This window comes from Nilaparvata lugens, chromosome 7 (assembly GCF_014356525.2).
Source record: "Nilaparvata lugens isolate BPH chromosome 7, ASM1435652v1, whole genome shotgun sequence".
NCBI lineage: Eukaryota > Metazoa > Arthropoda > Insecta > Hemiptera > Delphacidae > Nilaparvata > Nilaparvata lugens.
Window position 1 is genome coordinate 37,824,677 of NC_052510.1, and position 18,037 is coordinate 37,842,713.

At 32.9% G+C, this 18,037-nt stretch overlaps 1 protein-coding gene across 5 annotated transcripts in view; it reads left to right on the top strand.

Moving 5' to 3' along the window:
• LOC111054487 (voltage-dependent calcium channel type A subunit alpha-1) overlaps nt 1–18,037 on the top strand; it is a 1,036,091-nt gene that overhangs the window by 926,214 nt on the left and 91,840 nt on the right. For all 5 annotated transcript variants that reach the window (XM_039432652.1, XM_039432653.1, XM_039432654.1 and 2 more), the window contains 7 exons: nt 1,499–1,703; nt 3,892–4,101; nt 9,034–9,128; nt 9,339–9,455; nt 10,349–10,538; nt 16,806–16,918; nt 17,748–18,008. In XM_039432652.1, coding sequence (XP_039288586.1) covers nt 1,499–1,703; nt 3,892–4,101; nt 9,034–9,128; nt 9,339–9,455; nt 10,349–10,538; nt 16,806–16,918; nt 17,748–18,008 — 1,191 coding nt within the window. The remainder of the gene's footprint in view (nt 1–1,498; nt 1,704–3,891; nt 4,102–9,033; nt 9,129–9,338; nt 9,456–10,348; nt 10,539–16,805; nt 16,919–17,747; nt 18,009–18,037) is intronic.

The following is an 18,037-nucleotide window of genomic DNA, read 5'->3' on the forward strand; positions in this document are numbered from 1 at the left end:
TAGGCTTATACACGTACGGGATAGGATATTCACGAATGACGCATCTTTACGTCTGAACTACTAGACTGATTAACTTGAAATTCTTCATATAGATTCTTAATTCACTTAGGATGGTTATAGGCCCATTTTAAATTCTTCAAGATTTCAGTAGGTCAAGTTTTCAGTTTGTTGAGTTTTTAATTAGACCTTTGCGGAGCACGGGTTTCCTGATAGTTATTTATTAAATTCATTCTATTTATCCAATCGCCATTACAATTTATACAACTAAATATTGGAACGCTTTTAAGAATAGACCTTGTGTTAGGTGTTCAAACTTCACATAATTACTTGCAAAATGTTCAGATTCATCTTTCTAATGTTAAAAAAATGATATTGATGTAATATTATACAAGTATAGTTTTCATCTAATATCTTATATTTGGACAAAATTGCTCTTTTGAAGTTTTTTTTCGAATTCATGATATGAATGTAATTTTTGTCTTGCTAGCTTCGGCAAACTTCATTCTTGTGACTACATTCATCCTCGAAATCATCCTACCATTCAGAAACTATTAACAATAATAAGTATCTCATGTACAAATTACTAAAGTAGATAGATAGTAGTTGTGAGTTTGAATGTAACTGCTGTAGTATTTTCAAGCAGACTATACCATCATAATAAAAATCCCGTATTCATCACTCTGTATTGAAGTGAATCAGAGGAGAATTATAAATTATTTACATCAGTGGTTTTTAACCCAATGTTTAATTTGTACCAGATTTTCAATTTGTGTGAATGTTTATATTCGCAAAATTGGCTGGCTACACCGTCAATTCCAGGTAATCAGATTATTACTGCTTGATAGCAGACATCTAGCTGAAATAAAATAATGCTACTAAAATAAATTGTATAAAAAATACTTTATGCAACTGCTAATTTGTAAAAGAAAATCAGCAAATTAAAAATTTACATGCTCGTCTAAAATAACGAACAGATAAAAATCGTTTCAAAAGTCAACTTTTTATTAGTACTTTTTTCTATTTGAGCAGTTTTGTCTTCTCTTTGCATGTGAAATGTCACAGAGGGATTCTATAAATAGCAATATACTATTGACAGTGGATAGCTCCATTTTAAACATATATTTCAATCAATATTTCTCACCGGTTGATTCTTATTCATAGTTTTTCAAAAATATTGTAATAAATTTTGTTGCCACTTATGTTCTCACTTGGAGTCTTATTATACAGAGCCACAGTTGTGGCCGTAATAAGCGAAGTTCGGATAAATCACACAGGTCTGATTGTTATTTATGATGCAATTTATGTGATTTCCTGAAAATCGCTTAATACGGCCACAACTGTGGCTTTGTATAATAAGACTCCAAAGGGGAACATAAGCACCCAATTCTTTGCTGTTTGGTAATGGTAGTAACAAAGTATTTATTGAATTGCTCTAAATTTTTGTTGCGGTTTTCATGAAAATACAACACTAATTTGTTCCATTTGAACTGTTTGGCAGGTATTGGTCTTCGCTTCGTAATCTTGTGATATCGCTGTTGAATTCGATGCGATCGATCATCTCTCTTCTATTTCTTCTCTTCCTTTTTATTTTAATTTTCGCGCTGCTCGGAATGCAGCTGTTTGGGGGTCAGTTCAATTTCGAAGAAGGAACGCCCCCGACCAATTTCAACACCTTCCCCATAGCGCTGCTCACAGTCTTCCAAGTAAGTGAAATCATTTGAACAATTCATAAAACAACATCCATCATCTACAACTCTGGTTATCATCGAACATAAAATGTAAATTCGCTTCAAATAGGTAGCCTATTTCTTAAACTCTGTCAAATAATTTGTACTTTATGAAATAGGTACAAAATAGTTTGAAATGAATTCTCTACAATAGTATCATAAAAACAAAAATGTTTAATAGATGTGCTATGTCATGCTCAATAGTCTTATCATATCAATAGTAATGTTCAATGAGTGTTAAGATGAGATATTTATACATGTTCAACAATTTCTCAGAACTATTCAAAAATTTTCTCCATGAATACTTGTTTCGCAAATGTGAGTTAAATATGATATTCTGTAGAACCATTCCTATAATCACTTTGAAGATTGAGTACTGACAGCATTCTAAATCAGTATTTAGAAAGCATAGTCTATCAATATGAATATATAATATTGCCCAGAAGCAGTTGAATGCATTCTTCATGAATTCAACTCTCGCTATTCACAGCATATTTTATTGGAACTAAGCACGGTAATACACAAAGTTTGTATTAATCACACCTGAAAAAATAGCAGTTCAGAAACATCTATAACTTTATAGGCTGCGTTTTAGGCTCGAACTCCAAGCTTATCTCTAATCAATGCCAGTTGAATTCTACACGGTGCTTACCAACTGCCTACCAATACTCTGGGCCATTGTTCCAACCTAACAAACATATCTAAATAGCATATTTAAATTGTCCGCAAGTCTTCAGTTACTCACATAGCGGCCATTTTGCTTTTCTCACTTATTTTTTTTCTCTAAATAATGGTTCAACATACGAAATTGAAACTTTGCACAATCATTTATAACAACTACACAAAGCCACAAAAAAGTATTATAATTTTTCAAATTCATAAAACAAAATGGCGGCCATTTAAAATTCTGTTTCTTAAATAACATAGAAACTGTTGGTTTTAAAAAAAATTACAAGAATAACTTTATAGTCATTTTATAAATTTTTAGTAAATTTAATTACCTATTGACTGGTACCTGATTTTTTAAGATTTGATCAATATTGACTGAGATATGGCAGCTTTAGTGGTTGGTGACCAACCTTTAGAGGGTTATGTAACGTTCTTTTATTGTTTGAAATTACCTAAAATCGTTTACTATTAGCATGCAATGCAAATAGAGAGTGTTGTATCATTGAGGCGACTCTATCAGCATGCCAGTGGTCACCTATCACCAAAGCGGCCATATATCAGTTAATATTGGTCCAATCTTAATAAAATCAGGTATCAATCGATAGGTAATTAAATTTACTAAAAAACGTTATTCTTGTAATTTTGTTGTAAAACATCCTGAATAATCTATCAAGCCTGATTCACTGTATATGGTACTTTTCAGACCTTCTGATATGGTAAGAAAAAGATTTTCCAATGCAGTAGATTCAACTCAAGTTTAATAATATCAATTATCAAGCTCTTTGTAATATCATCATTATTTCAATCTCAATTAATCCTTAGGACTTCTTATTATTTATTGATTCAAAATTCAAGAGAATGATTGGGGGAGGAGGATCAACAGTCACAGCCCAAAACTGTTCCTCTCTCGTATTTTTATTCATATACTAGTACAAAAAGTAGGTTACGTTTCTTTTACTTGTCCAATTTTCATTGGAAACGCAGACTTAGACCTACCATTCTCAATTTAGATACTTAATTCGGTTTTTATATAAATTGAAAAAGTAAGTCAAGTTGAATAGGCCTTATGAAATTAGGCTCAAAAAGCACTGGTCTGAAAACTGGAAAATACTGAGCTATTTTGAAAAATGTTGATCCAAAAATAAATGAATAAAGTTGAAATAAATATAATAGTACCTAATTGCTATGCTGGACATAATAAATAAATATTGGATATATTTTTCCCAGAGTCAATCCAAAAAGCTTGTATATATCTCGGGATTTGAAAATTAGAGTTTTATAAATAGATTTACTATTGAAAACTAAGCTAATTCCTTGATACGCTTCAAATTCACAGTTTTCTTAAGGTTTCATCTCATGAAAATCTCTCAGATCGATATTCATTTTGAGAAAACTCTCCATGTAAGGTTGAGGGGTGAGAGCGAGATTCTTATGATATCTGAAAAAATATCGAATGAACAATAATTTTCAACGTGACGAATGTATCTGCTTGTAGATTTTGACTGGGGAGGACTGGAACGAGGTTATGTACGATGGGATCAAGTCGCAAGAAGACAACAAAATCTACGCTCTTTACTTCATTGTTCTTGTGCTCTTCGGCAACTACACTCTACTGAACGTCTTTTTGGCCATCGCCGTAGATAATCTGGCCAATGCTCAGGAGCTCACTGCCGCCGAAGAAGAACAGGAAGAAGAAGACAAAGAGGTACTCAACCATTTTATATTCCAATAAAATATTATTCAGCTATACGTAGTTAATCAAATAATAAGTATAATATCGGGGCACCGAGCTAGCTTCACTCGTTGTTTTTACTTTCCTTGCCCTATTACCATAGGTAAGAAAAGTATTGCTTTCCGAAAATAAATTAAGGTACCCCAATTTCTATATTTCTATACGTTTCAAGGTCCCCTGAGTCTAAAAAAGTGGTTTTTGGGTATTGGCCTCTATGTGTGTGTGTGTGTGTGTGTGTGTGTGTGTGTGTGTGTGTGTGTGTGTGTATGAGTGTTTAAAGTGCGGCTCCAGACATGCATCATTCGGTAAACACCGAGCAGCGACTCGCCGAATCGCCAGTAGTGTGGATGGATGTTTGGTATTCGGCAAGCAGTGAACATTCGTGCTCGTTGTTTTCCCGGTCGGTGTGGGACTTTTGAACACATCAAAGTGGACGAATGTTCATGTGAAATGTATATACCATAATTTATGTTAATATAGAACTATAATCTAGAGATACTACCTTTCCGGTTAAAATTGGTAACTAAATTAATACCTAGTCCAATTTTGTAAGGTTGGCATTAAGTTGAGGAAGTTTTCTAAACAAGATTTGAGCTCTGTCACTTTATTAAATGTTAGTACCAAGTTGAAGAACTTATCTATATTATAATAAAGAAAAAATCTGGTGTGGTACACTCACACAACTTTCCTTGCTCATTGAACTGTAAGCCTCATTCTTAGACGAGAATAATTTAGGGCAATAACATAATGACGACTGGCGGAAAAATATTTGCAACTACAATCAGACTACTGTGTATGTGTATAATTATATATATAATTGTTTTCAGAGTACTTTTTCCTTTGTGTAAATTGTGAAATTCGATTATTTTCTCAAAAGTCGTCAAAACAGCTGCTCTACAGATGGAATATCTCGACTATGAGTGTGTTCTTTTTATAAACTGCTCTACCTACCTACCTCATGCACCAGAAGGAGGTTACAAAGTCCATTTCTCAAGGATGGGGTGGACCCCCCATTAGTTTTCCAGGAAAAAGACTCATGCCAGTTGATAGAGCTGATGAATAACTAACTATACAGGGTATGAATATGAAAAAAATCGGTCAAGTAATTTTTGAGAAAATCGTGAAAAACATGTTTTTTTGGTAATTATCTGCCATTTTTCTCAAGAATATTACGGAGCTCCTGCAATTTTCCCAGAAATGAGACTCATGTCAGTTGATAGGGCTTATAAATAGCCATCTGTGATATAAATTTGAAGGAAATCGTTGAAGCCGTTTTCGAGAAAACCGTGAAAAACATGGTTTTTTAGTCATTATCCGCCATTTTTCTCAAGAATTTTACGGAGCTCCTGGAATTTTCCCAGAGATGAGACACATGTCAGTTTATAGGGCTTATAAATAGCTATCCATTGTATAAATTTGAAGGAAATCGTTAGAGCCGTTTTTGAGAAAAACGTGAAAAACAAGGTTTTTTAGTAATTATCCGCCATTTTTTCCGCCATCTTGAATTGAATTTTATTGAATTTCTTACTGTCGGATCCTTATGGTATAAGGACCTTAAGTTTGAAATTTCAAGTCAATCGGTTAATTAGGAATGGAGTTATCGTGTTCACAGACATACACACATACACACACACACATATACACACACACACATACACACACACACATACACACACACAGACCAACACCCAAAAATCATGTTTTTGGACTCAGGGGACCTTGAAACGTATAGAGAAATTGAAATTAGGGTACCTTTATTTTTTTGGAAAGCAATACTTTCCTTACCTATGGTAATAGGGCAAGGAAAGATAGGTAGGAAAGTAAAAAACTGGCTTATACACGTATGGGATAGGAAAATTATGTTTCATGCATCATCACGCCTCAACTACTGGACTGAAATTAACTTTAAATTTTGCATATAACTAACCAAAGATGGTTTTGGGCCTACTTCAAGCTCGTCAGGATTCTACTTGCTCATGTTTTTAATTAGTCAACTTTTAAAATAGGCCCTTGCTGAGCACGGGTTACGTTAATGAAAAATTCAAATCTTGATGAAAACTAGATAATAACCAGTACCGTCCAGGTTACTGAATTATTTAAATATTTCTACAAATATATTTTTTTAATCAATAATTGAAGTTAAAACTCTAGGGCTTTTCATGTCCTGTATAGTAACTGTATAACTGTAACCCTATGTACCCGGGTCAATAACTGTTATTGACCCGGGTACATAGGGTTATTTTGGTTTATTTATAAAAGCAGAATAAGCATGGAGAGCATCATCAATATCGAAATCCATGTTCATTTATTTATTTGGTTAGCACAAACAATACAATGATCAAGAAAGAAAAAACAGGCTATTGCCTAAAACTTTTCCAATTTCCTGATCTAGTTTAAAATTGTCCAAATATTATACATAGGTTATGTCCATTTCAATTTCTACACCAAATCACAATCTGAGAATATAGATTAGAATAAAACAAACAGTTTTAAATTTGGATAGATTGATAGTAAAACTTTTGTAAAAACATGAAACAAACATTAAATTCACAAAATAAAGAATGAAACCACTTAAATTTTGAGCTCGAAAATATCACGTTCACCTTAGCTACATAACAGCTGTTTCATGTTGACGGTAGATGAATCAGTTGCCGAGTATTTGCTATTCCCAAAACGAGCAACTGCTCGGCAAACCACGCATGTGTGTAGATGTGTGCTCGTTAATCGTCAAATATCTAGACGAATAGTCCGCCGAACGCCGAACATTTGCTGCTTGCCGAATGACACATGTCTGCCGGCTTAAGGATCCAACACGAACAATTTCTATCTAATGCAATTCAAGATGGCGGAGAAAATGGCGAAAATATTGTCAAAAACAGGGTTTTTCGTGATTTTCTCGAAAACGGCTTCAACGATTTTGATCAAATTTATACCTAAAATAGTCATTAATAAGCTCTATCAACTGCCACACGTCCCATATCTGTAAAAATTCCAGGAGCTCCGTCCCATCTATGCAAAGTTTGATTTTAGATTCCCAATTATCAGGCTTCAGATATAATTTAAACAAAAAATTCCAAGTGGAAAAGATCAAGCATGAAAATCTCTACACGTAATGAATGTTCAGTAACATTTTCACCTAAAATTTAAAATAAGCTCGAAATTCGAGGAAATGTTATTATTTCTATTGCAAACTGTTGGCAACTGTTGATCCTATTGAATCATTCATTATGAAGAGATAGCAGACTTCGTGTATTTCTAGCGTTATTGTACTGTCACCAGCTGGCTTGGATCTTTGAATAGTAGACTTGAGATGCGCGCGAACACTAGCGTCAGGTGATTAATTTTCATAACGGCAAGGAAAGTTGTGTGAGTGCGCCACACCAGATTTTTATTTCAATTTCAATTTATTCCAGACAACTTATTTAACATAAGTATTTTAAGTCTAGTATGAGCTGGATGATAATGATGATGGTGCCAGAGATGAAGAGTGAGTTAGGGCCTACATTGCAACACTTATATCACTAATGAAATTCAACATAATATTCTAATAAGTCTAGTATGGGCTGGTTGATGATGATGGTGCTAGAAATGGAGAGTGAGTTACAGTGCATCACTTATATCACTAATTAAATAACACAATATACAAAGACTATGCTAATAAAATTACCAAACTAAACAGTAAGACAAATTATTTTACAACACCAAATTAACTTACTTATAACAAAAATTAGTAATTCTAATAATATTTTATCTAAACAAACAGCAAGTCAGATTTACTACATTCATTAAATTCAGTGATAAACAGAATTATTTGTTTATGAACAGAACACAATTCTCTAAAATTATCGTTTTTATATTTAACAGCTGGCTATACGTCAGCTTATGAATTTCGGGGATGCGATATTTTGATTTTCCACAGAATCAATCGCTCACTTTTTACTATCCGTAGACGACGAAAGTCTCAGCTTTTTCAGCCAAGGATGAATTATCCTTTTAATGTCGTTCAGCAAGTTTTCCCAAGGGTGCAATCGAACTTTTATATCATAAACTTTTATGTTCCAAATTTCGTGAAAATCGTTAGAGCCGTTTTCGATATCCGTTGAACATAAATAACCAGATATAAATATAAATAACCAGATATAAAAATACAGAAATTGCTTGCTTAATATAATAGGATTTTTTGAATACATGTATTCTTGGTAGTTTTTTGTATGGAATTTCTAGTATTATTTATTTATTGATTTTCTCAAAGACAAGAACCGCTTGTATCTTCAAAAAGGGTACTAGTAATTTTATGAAAAACAAATAATTATTATTATATTATCAGCTACCAGACAGTTACTGTAGGGTGGTTGAGTTTTTTCAGTTTCCCATTCAATATTTACTTCAATTATTTCCTTCTCCACTGCACAAGGAAGATCTTTTTCTCATGACTATTTTATTCTGATCACTCTAACATTGAATAGAAACTGTCATACTGGATACCTTTCATTCAATTCAGTTATCTATTGGATGCAATCATTTTTGCTTGAAAATTTATAGTGCTTTCTAGAAGTTGAACACTACTAAAATATTTTCCAAAGCATCATTTTTTACTGTTGTAAACAATTCATTTTCCATTATATTCGAGGACAACAATCAGTAACAAAATAGCAATTATTTACTTCATTAAATCAACTTCCATAAATGATGAAATTTACCTATTAATTTTGTGGAGCGTAATTGACCGCTCAGTGAGAGTGAACCTAGGACTTCTTCTTTTAGGGAAACAGTATGAATAACTTTTGTTCTCTATAATCACTTGAATGGTGGCTCAGGACCCTTCATCTCAACATTTACCCATTTTTTCTTATGTTATAGATTTTGTTGAATCATATAGTTTTCTTAATAAATTTACTTTTGCAGAAACAACAGATGGAGTTGGAGAAAGAGATGGAGGCGCTCCAAGCGGCGGGCGATGGCGAAGTAGATATCTTCCCTCCTTCTCCAACTAGTAAATTGTAAGTAAATCTTCCAAAAAAGTATTCTAAAGCTCACAAACCAATCATTCTTGATTTATGAATACCAATATCAATCCCATCTCATTTGAGCTTCTGTAATCTATTTTTTCCCACATTTCGATAGCTACCTACCTTTTATGAAATTTCTCATTATTTGTCTTCACGAAATGCGGACTTTTTCTTCCTGCTTAAACTTGTATTTGTTTACAGAAAAGGAAAGAGTAACTCAAAAGACGATGACGATAAAAAGGCTGATGATGAAGAAGCAGAAGGACCAAAGCCAATGCTGCCCTATTCTTCCATGTTCATCCTTTCACCCACAAACTCGTCAGTATAATCTTTTATTTTTATATTTTTAAACAAATATCAGAGGTAAAGCTTCTAGTGATCATTGTATTCATTAGTTTTTTTATCAACATTTCCCATAAAAAGATAAATTTTCACATACAACTACATGGTGTTGGCCTATCATGAACTGATTTTCCTTGCTTGAAGACAAATATCATGTGACTGGGTGAATTTTGTAGACATTGATTCAAGGATGTTCAATTTTAGGGAGAGACTAATAGGATACATCGTTGAAGGTATTTTAATAAACACGTTGAAGAAATAAATATACAAGGAAAAATAATTTTGTTCGGCCTCATAATTCTCTTTATAATCCTGTATGTATATTCTTGAGAACTAAAGAATCACAGAAAATATAAGGCATGAATATTGTTCTTATCTCAAGATTCTTTAGTGTCTACGAATATAATGTATTTAATATTTCTATGTTCCAATCATTATGTTCTCTTGATTACATTTTGTGAGTTTATATTTTATACATGAAACTATTTCAATGCTATTCCATGTAATATCCCCATGCATGGGGAAATTGACATGAAGGGATATCAATGAGTGTAACATCCATGCCATTATAGATGGGCAATGATTACCGTATTACTTGTAATGAGACATCATCAAATTCGAGCCTTGTCCGGATTTAAAACATACCGAACATATTCAATAAGATCTCTAAGCTGCACTCCAATTTCTTAGTTGAAATAAATACTAAAAATCTGCTTAATTTTCTTATTTATAAATTCTGTACATTTATCAACTCCAGTTAATAAATACAATACCGTTTATTTATAAATTTGTGTCAAGTTTTGAAGCTTTCAATGTTGTTGTATTGTTTGCTGACGTTTTAAAGTGAAGTGTGGCTATTGTGATTACAGGCTTCGAAGAGCCGCTCACTGGGTGGTCAACATGAAGTACTTCGACTTCTTCATCATGCTAGTTATTTGTATGAGTAGTATCGCTCTTGCTGCCGAAGATCCTGTAGTTGAAAAATCTGATTGGAATGATTACCTCAACTATTTAGATTATGCCTTCACGTGTGTCTTTACAATAGAGTTGTTACTCAAGGTAAACGATTGCATCTCAAATTTATTCTGGATGTTGTGTTGTTGGTGTTGGTTGATGTTCCGCTCTCTGCTGAGGATCTATCCTATCCGCTAGAAAAATCTACCTGCTTGAGTAACTTATCCATTGTAAGTCACCTGGTAACGCTATCGCTATCAATACCTTTTCGTATTAGCGACTCGGGTTTGATGTCGGTAGCTATGCCTCAATGTGTTCGACAGTCAAAATCACTGGAAACATCGGAAGTCACCTTAATTGGTGAAATTTGCTGTTTCTTTTGTATTTAAGATTGTCCTAAATGTGGAGGTGCAGCTCCAGTCATTAGATCCCCTTTGAAAATTCCACTAGACTCAGAAGCCTCCATCTTTTTTTATTACATTTTTATTTTTATAAGTTTCCTCATTTTCAATTACAGTACACAGACCTTATTCAAAAATGAGCACTTTATCAACAGCACTCGTTAAAATGTGACTACAAAATGCCAGAAAACTAACAATGATTACAATAATTATCAAACGTATAATTTTGTCAGGCATGTGAAATTAAGGAGTATTTTCAATATTCTATAATAATATTCCAATAATAAACAACATCCTAATATTTTTTCAAATTTACGTAGAACTTGAACATATTATAAATACATCATTCAAATACTCTCAAACGCTTAAAAGTATAAACTGGAAACGTAAAAAGTGCCATTGTCAGATCCACCATCTTGATAATCAATCATCTGCGTAACTAACATTTCTAATCAACAAATTATAAGTTGAGCGAGAGTGAATAAAGCACCGAAAGCAAAAGCTCATTATATTATGAGAACACGTTGGTTTTTTAAGATGAGGGGAAGACTGCCATTCGCTCAGTATACTCTAAATAGCTTGAATTGTACATGAATACTTGATTTTACAACGGATAAAAGATGTTTTAAAATATCATCATTCACCATAGTGAAGTTATTATACCCTCATTTATTAAAATATCAATAGTAATGCAGAATTTTCTTCTAAAGGTCGTGGAAGCGAAAAAATATTAATATTATTTGAGTAATGTACTGAAATTACAGTGAAAATTTTATAAAATCGTATTTTTGAGCAATTTAATGAATACACATATATTATCTCATACATTACTTTTCAAACCCAATATTAGTATTTGATTATGTGCTTCATTTATTTCATGGGTCTCATAGCTCCTTCAACCCAGCATTCATAGAAACCTTTCAAGCCCTTTTCAATTCTAATCTTTGTGGATACAAAAACTTTCATTGTATCCTCTACTCTAAGAATTTTGAAACTTCTAATATAGTCTGTCTTTTTTCTAAATTACTCTTCAGTTGAAACGTTTCTCTGTACTTCTCAACCAAATATGAATGTATAACAAACACTTCAGCTTTCTTCAATAAATATGTGTGAACTTTCTCTTTTCCTCCCAATCTTCCCACATTTTCTGATTTCTATGTGGTTTCTATCAAACTTGCTTCTTTTCAATATTCCCCCTTCAATGTGTGTTCAAGCTGTAGTAATAAATGCTTTCCTTTTGAATGCACTGTCTGTGTTCTAATACTAAATGTGTGTGCTCTTTTGCATGTAAAACCGGTGTGAATACTTATTATAATTGCTGAATAGCATAGCAATGAGTGTTTGATGTTGTGTGGAATTAGCCGAATGTTTAGTATAAGAGAATATTAGTGTTCCTAGTATAGCTAAGATATTGAGATGCAGAACTCTCAAAAGAATATTTCCACTGCAAATAACACGTTGATGTATTAATTGAAAATATCAAGAAACTTCCACATAATATTACAATTAAATTTTCTGTTCAGTTCTTCGATTTGCCTTCATCTTTCTGAGAAGGATGCATTCATCTTGAATACTGTAAGCACTATAGACCTTTCAAGCCCACTCCAGACGCTCAAGTTTACCATCAGTCAAATGCTCGAGCAAAACACGGATCGTTTGGTTCAAGAAAAAAAATTGCGTCCACACGCATCCGTCTTATGTCGTCCGTTTCCTATTTACCGCCGCTCCACTGCGTTCATATTTCACTATTTTCATCAATTGTTTTCGATAGATTATACAAGCATAGAGTTCATTTTTGTTGCTACTAGCAGTGCCTAGTAGCAGTGAGCAGTGGGGTCAATCTATGCTCCTTGACATTTATTCACTAGTATATTATCATAGGCGTTTCTCTTTTTATCTCCATCACTATACTCTTTCGATTTTATTCTCCAAAGACATGGATGTGCTTTGTAGAGTTCAATGAATCCAATAATGAATTCGCGTGGGTATGTGCGTAAATCTGACATAATAAGAATAACTACCTATATAAACCAACTAACTGATAAATAAAAAGAAATAACTAATAATAAGACTGATATATAAATACTGAAAATATATTGATACTGATTTACCACATACATATAATTGTTTATGATAATAGCCCGGACACTTGACAGCTCAGTATACTCACTCATCGAGAAGTTAATGAATACTGCAATCTAAACCAAGTGAAGTAGGCTACTGTATGCCCTGCGCATGTCATATAATTAAAAATTGGCAACAAGCCAAGGGTATTGTACTTATACAATACAAGGGTATTGAGTGAAATGATTTTCATAATTTCATGGTTTGTATGCCTGTCATGGCCTTGTCAATGATGTTTGACTTCTGTCAATGACCGATGGAGATTGGGCTTGATATGGTTCATTGAGTCTGAATTGTATACGGTTGACATATATCCGGTAGATGAGTAATAATTATATCGTATTTTCTCGCTGATTCAACTGGATAATGCTATATTTAACAACATAATGAAAAAATACTACTGTTAATCGCTGAATGGCGTTGTTTACATGTCATATCTCGAGACACAGTGATTGTAAATGGATTGAAATTTGTAGATAGTATTCTTATCAACAATATAGTACATCTTATTATAATAGTAATATAAATTATAATAGTAATCATAATAGTAAATCATATCAACATCAAATTCTGAGAATATCATGAGAATCAGAAAAGGGTTATGGCGTTATATCGATAAAAAAACTTGCTTATTTTCAAGTACTCGCGAGGCATTTTATTAATTTGAGGACGCTGAATCCGAATCTGAAATCACAATTTCTCTATCTCCAGTTTTACGCGATTTAGGTTTTGGTGGATAGGCAAAAGACGGACGGTTTGATGGAAAAAGATTCCCGGCTTAAGCTTGAACATCCATCCGTTTTACCGTCCAGACGCAACGACTTACATGCTCCGACTTTTGCTTGAGCAAAAGACTGAAGCTGAACTTGAGCGTCTGGACCGGGCTTTAGTCTCATCAATATTATTCTTTTTGGATTGGTAGGTTATTCTCAAGAATAAAGTTCCTTGAATGAGATAATGCAAAATAATCTGGTTAGGGTATAAGCTAATTAAGACTTCCTAGATAGCTATGGAGCTCTCAGAAAGACGCATGAGTTATGTTTAGCATTCACTACAACTTCGTTCATGGAACAGAAAGAAAACCTGACATTTCTCCAACTCTGAAAACCTTATTAAATATGTGATTTTTCAATTGATGGAACTTTGGGATGCAGATTTCGACGTAACAATCCCTTCTGGTTTTCATATCGCACTGCTATTCTTATTTTCAATATTACAGAATCTGTTTCATTTTTCAATTTTTTTAAATTTACAATTTTTGTTGTTAATACTATCTATTAAAATTGGTGAGTCATGAAAAGTGGAATAGTTGAGTGTAATTACCATCGGATTTATTCAGCAAGGTGAATGTTGTTCGTGATGTGAGAACCAGTGTGAAATTGTTGTGTGTGTCAGCCAATTGCCATGAAGTAGCCAAATTTAGAAAATTAGCGTTTAGATGGTGTTCTGCTTGTCTTGTATGTTCCATGTGCTTTGTCTGGAAGTGTTCGTTCATGGTTTATCCATGACAATTATTATACAAACTATAAATCTGAATCGCATTTCACAAAAATCACTTACTTAAACTCTTGTAATAACTAAATCATACATTACTTATCATTATCAAATCAAAACATTTTTCAATAATTCCTAAAAACTGATTTCAAGCATTTAAAAATATTATGTTGTTTGACTCAGAGTGCTATCGCAAAGCTGTATCATACAATATAACAAATAAGTCAGTGTTAAATCTCCACATTCTCTAATTAATAACTAATTCATTCTAGTCGTTCATCTTTTAAAAATGTGAATGCAAATTTAGGTCTTGAGTGTTGATAATACTGTATCTCGGAATATTCCTTATTACTGAATGTTTTAATGCTCCTTAATAAAATAACATCTCATATTACAAACATTAGGCAATCTCAATTATATCATCTCACGTACACAGTACAGTGTCAACAAAATAGCTGTGGATTATTAATTGTCAAAAATGCTGATAGTTCCACTCCAACGATCGAATGCTTTTCGATATTCATTCCTTTCTATCAGTTGCTCATGTTTATATTATTTCTCTGGTCTCAATCAGGTAACAAAATATTATAAAAAATAATAATCCCTCCTGAAGCCAATTGAATCATTTCAAGTACGTTAATCTTTGTCTGTATGTGTAGCCTACTCATTGACATTCAACTAATTGGATCTTAACTGTGGAGTTGAGAATATTATTTCGTACTAGCTTACCCAGCGGGCCTCGTACCACCAAAAAGTCAATATAATATCTCATGTCACACTTGACTTTCTCTGGTGAATCATGAAATCTATCTGACAATCAATATTTTTATTTACATCTTGATACGGACTTTCTATGTGCGTAAAACTACCGTTTTAATACCAGTAAATAATTTTATCACAGAGTGACGTGTTTATTACAGCTGTTAAGTTTAGATGCTAAATCATATTATCACAACATGATCTTGAATCATGATGATCATGATGATCATTCATTGATGATCTTCCCGTTCTACGTTAGCCGCTCGGCCGACAATTTCGAAAACATAGGTCTGTAAAGTGGATTAATATACTATTATTATTAGCCCCCCCCCCCCCTATTGAATCTCTGGTCAGAAACCATCCCAATATTCACGCAACATATTCCCAATGTTTCATGCTGTTATGTCAAGTAGTTTTCGAGTATATAGGGAACAAACAAACTAAGACACAAACAGACATTCACTTTTATTTATATATATATATATATATATATATATATATATATAGATTGTTGAAAAAGTAGTTCCTTACAACTTTTGACTGATAGATGAAAAGAATGATGGAATGAGAACTGCAAGCCTTATCAACTAAAATTCTTGATTGAAAGCCTCCAGCTTTCGTTCCAATCGCTCTCAAACCTCAAACAACATAATTATTCACTAATGATTACAATAGAATATTATCATTAACAAAATAACTTAATCTTAAAATCACACATACAATCACTACTACTGATTTTCATGTCACGAATCAGTACAATACCATGGTGGCTCTCATTTCATTCCTTACAAACATAATTTACTCGTTGAAACATTTCACATAAATTTAAAATCATAATTTAAAAATCATGTTCATAGCAGATACTACTCAAAAACAAATGACATTGTACAGTACAGGCAAATCAACAAGTAAGGTAACACACTGAAGTAACATAACAATCATAATGATCATTTCATAAGGTGAGTATTCATAGCATGTATTAATTATTGTGTCACAAATATTTGCTTCATACTGAATTGTCGCAATAGGTCTATATCATAAAATTGAAAAAACTCAATCTTATGTGTATCGTTAAAATTAGTTCATTATCAAAACTTGGAAATTATATTATCACCTTAGAGATAATTTTTGACAATTTTGTCAATTTCATTTTATACTGTATTAGCCCGGTTTCTAGGACACTTTCTAAATCTAATTGAACGTTAAAGCTTTGTTAAATATAAAGGTTTAATGATCTATTAGAATCTATAAAAATCCTGGATAGCGGACCTTACGTATAAAAAAAAGAATGAAACTATTTGGGCTGTGTGATAGATTTGAGAGTAACCACTGATTATAGCATACTATGATAAGTATAACTGGAAATCATTTCAATTTCAAAAGTGTTTGATAAGTTTGCTGAAAGATAGTTTTAATCTCCTGAAATATTACAAAATTGTAAATTGTGTCCATTAGTAAATTTTATCCATCCAAGCCTTGGATCTTTTCTAAGTTGTTAAATTCTCGTATTAGAATTCAGTCAAGCCCATTAATTTGAAGTTTAATCACACTTTGAATTGTAAGGCTCTGAATTGACTGGTGAGTTGTGTTTTAGGTTCTAGATATGGGAATAATTCTACATCCGGGATCCTATTTGAGAGAATTCTGGAACATCATGGATGCGGTGGTCGTAATATGTGCAGGAGTCTCATTAGCTTTCGATTTGAGGTAAACTTCCATCAACTATGTTTCTATTAAACCAATGTAGTATTACATTTTCTCATGAACAACAGTACTGAATGTTTGTTTAGAATTAGCGCAATCTAAAAGCATTGATGCAATACGCTAGTCTTGGTTATTTGGAAAAAAATTGAAAACTGATTAATTCTTTATTTTTACAATAAGCACATCATTAAAATTATTAGGAGAGGGTATATTTTTCATCGATATGGAGCAATAAGATGAAATAAAGTTTGTAAATTATATCACATATTAGCCGTATAGCTGTGATATAAATCGTCTAAATAAATTAAGTTTTAATTTGTGATAAATTGAATGATTATATTATGACTGTGTTACAATTGCTAATGCATTCATTTATTCAAACAAGATCTTGGTGAGGCCTATCGACGGTAAAATATAAATCAGACTTGCTGGAACCTTCCCGTAGGGGAAATCCCACCTACGAAAAGCCGTATTGGTCAGCAAATTAAACTGGAGAATTTCACATTTTTAATTCGATTTGAAAGAATTACATTCGAAATGAGAATCGAGTTTTTCAACTATATTCAATGTTTTATTAACCAACTCTTGATGACTAATATCAATTTGAGTGTGGTGTATATTCTTCAGTCGAAAAATGTGTATGCATCGAATTCATAATTGAAAAAGTTTGTATAAAGAAATGAAGATAGAATTTATGAATGACTGATGAAATCATGAATCAATAAAATTGAAATTGATTTATTTCTTCTTCTTCTGTTACAAAATGCAAAATTTTGATTATGGGTTATGGAACAATGATTTGTATGAATTAGTGTTTGTGTTTGGTGTTTAGTGGAAGTTCCGCGGGTCAGAACCTGTCCACCATCAAGTCACTGCGGGTCCTGCGTGTGCTGCGACCGCTGAAGACAATCAAGCGAGTGCCCAAGCTGAAGGCTGTGTTCGACTGCGTCGTCAACTCGCTCAAGAACGTCATCAACATTCTCATCGTGTACATTCTCTTTCACTTCATTTTCGCTGTTATCGCCGTCCAACTCTTCAATGGGAGATTCTTCTATTGTACTGATGAGAGCAAGTTTTCTGAGGATGAATGCAAGTGAGTAGTCCAATGCATCTAACCCAACC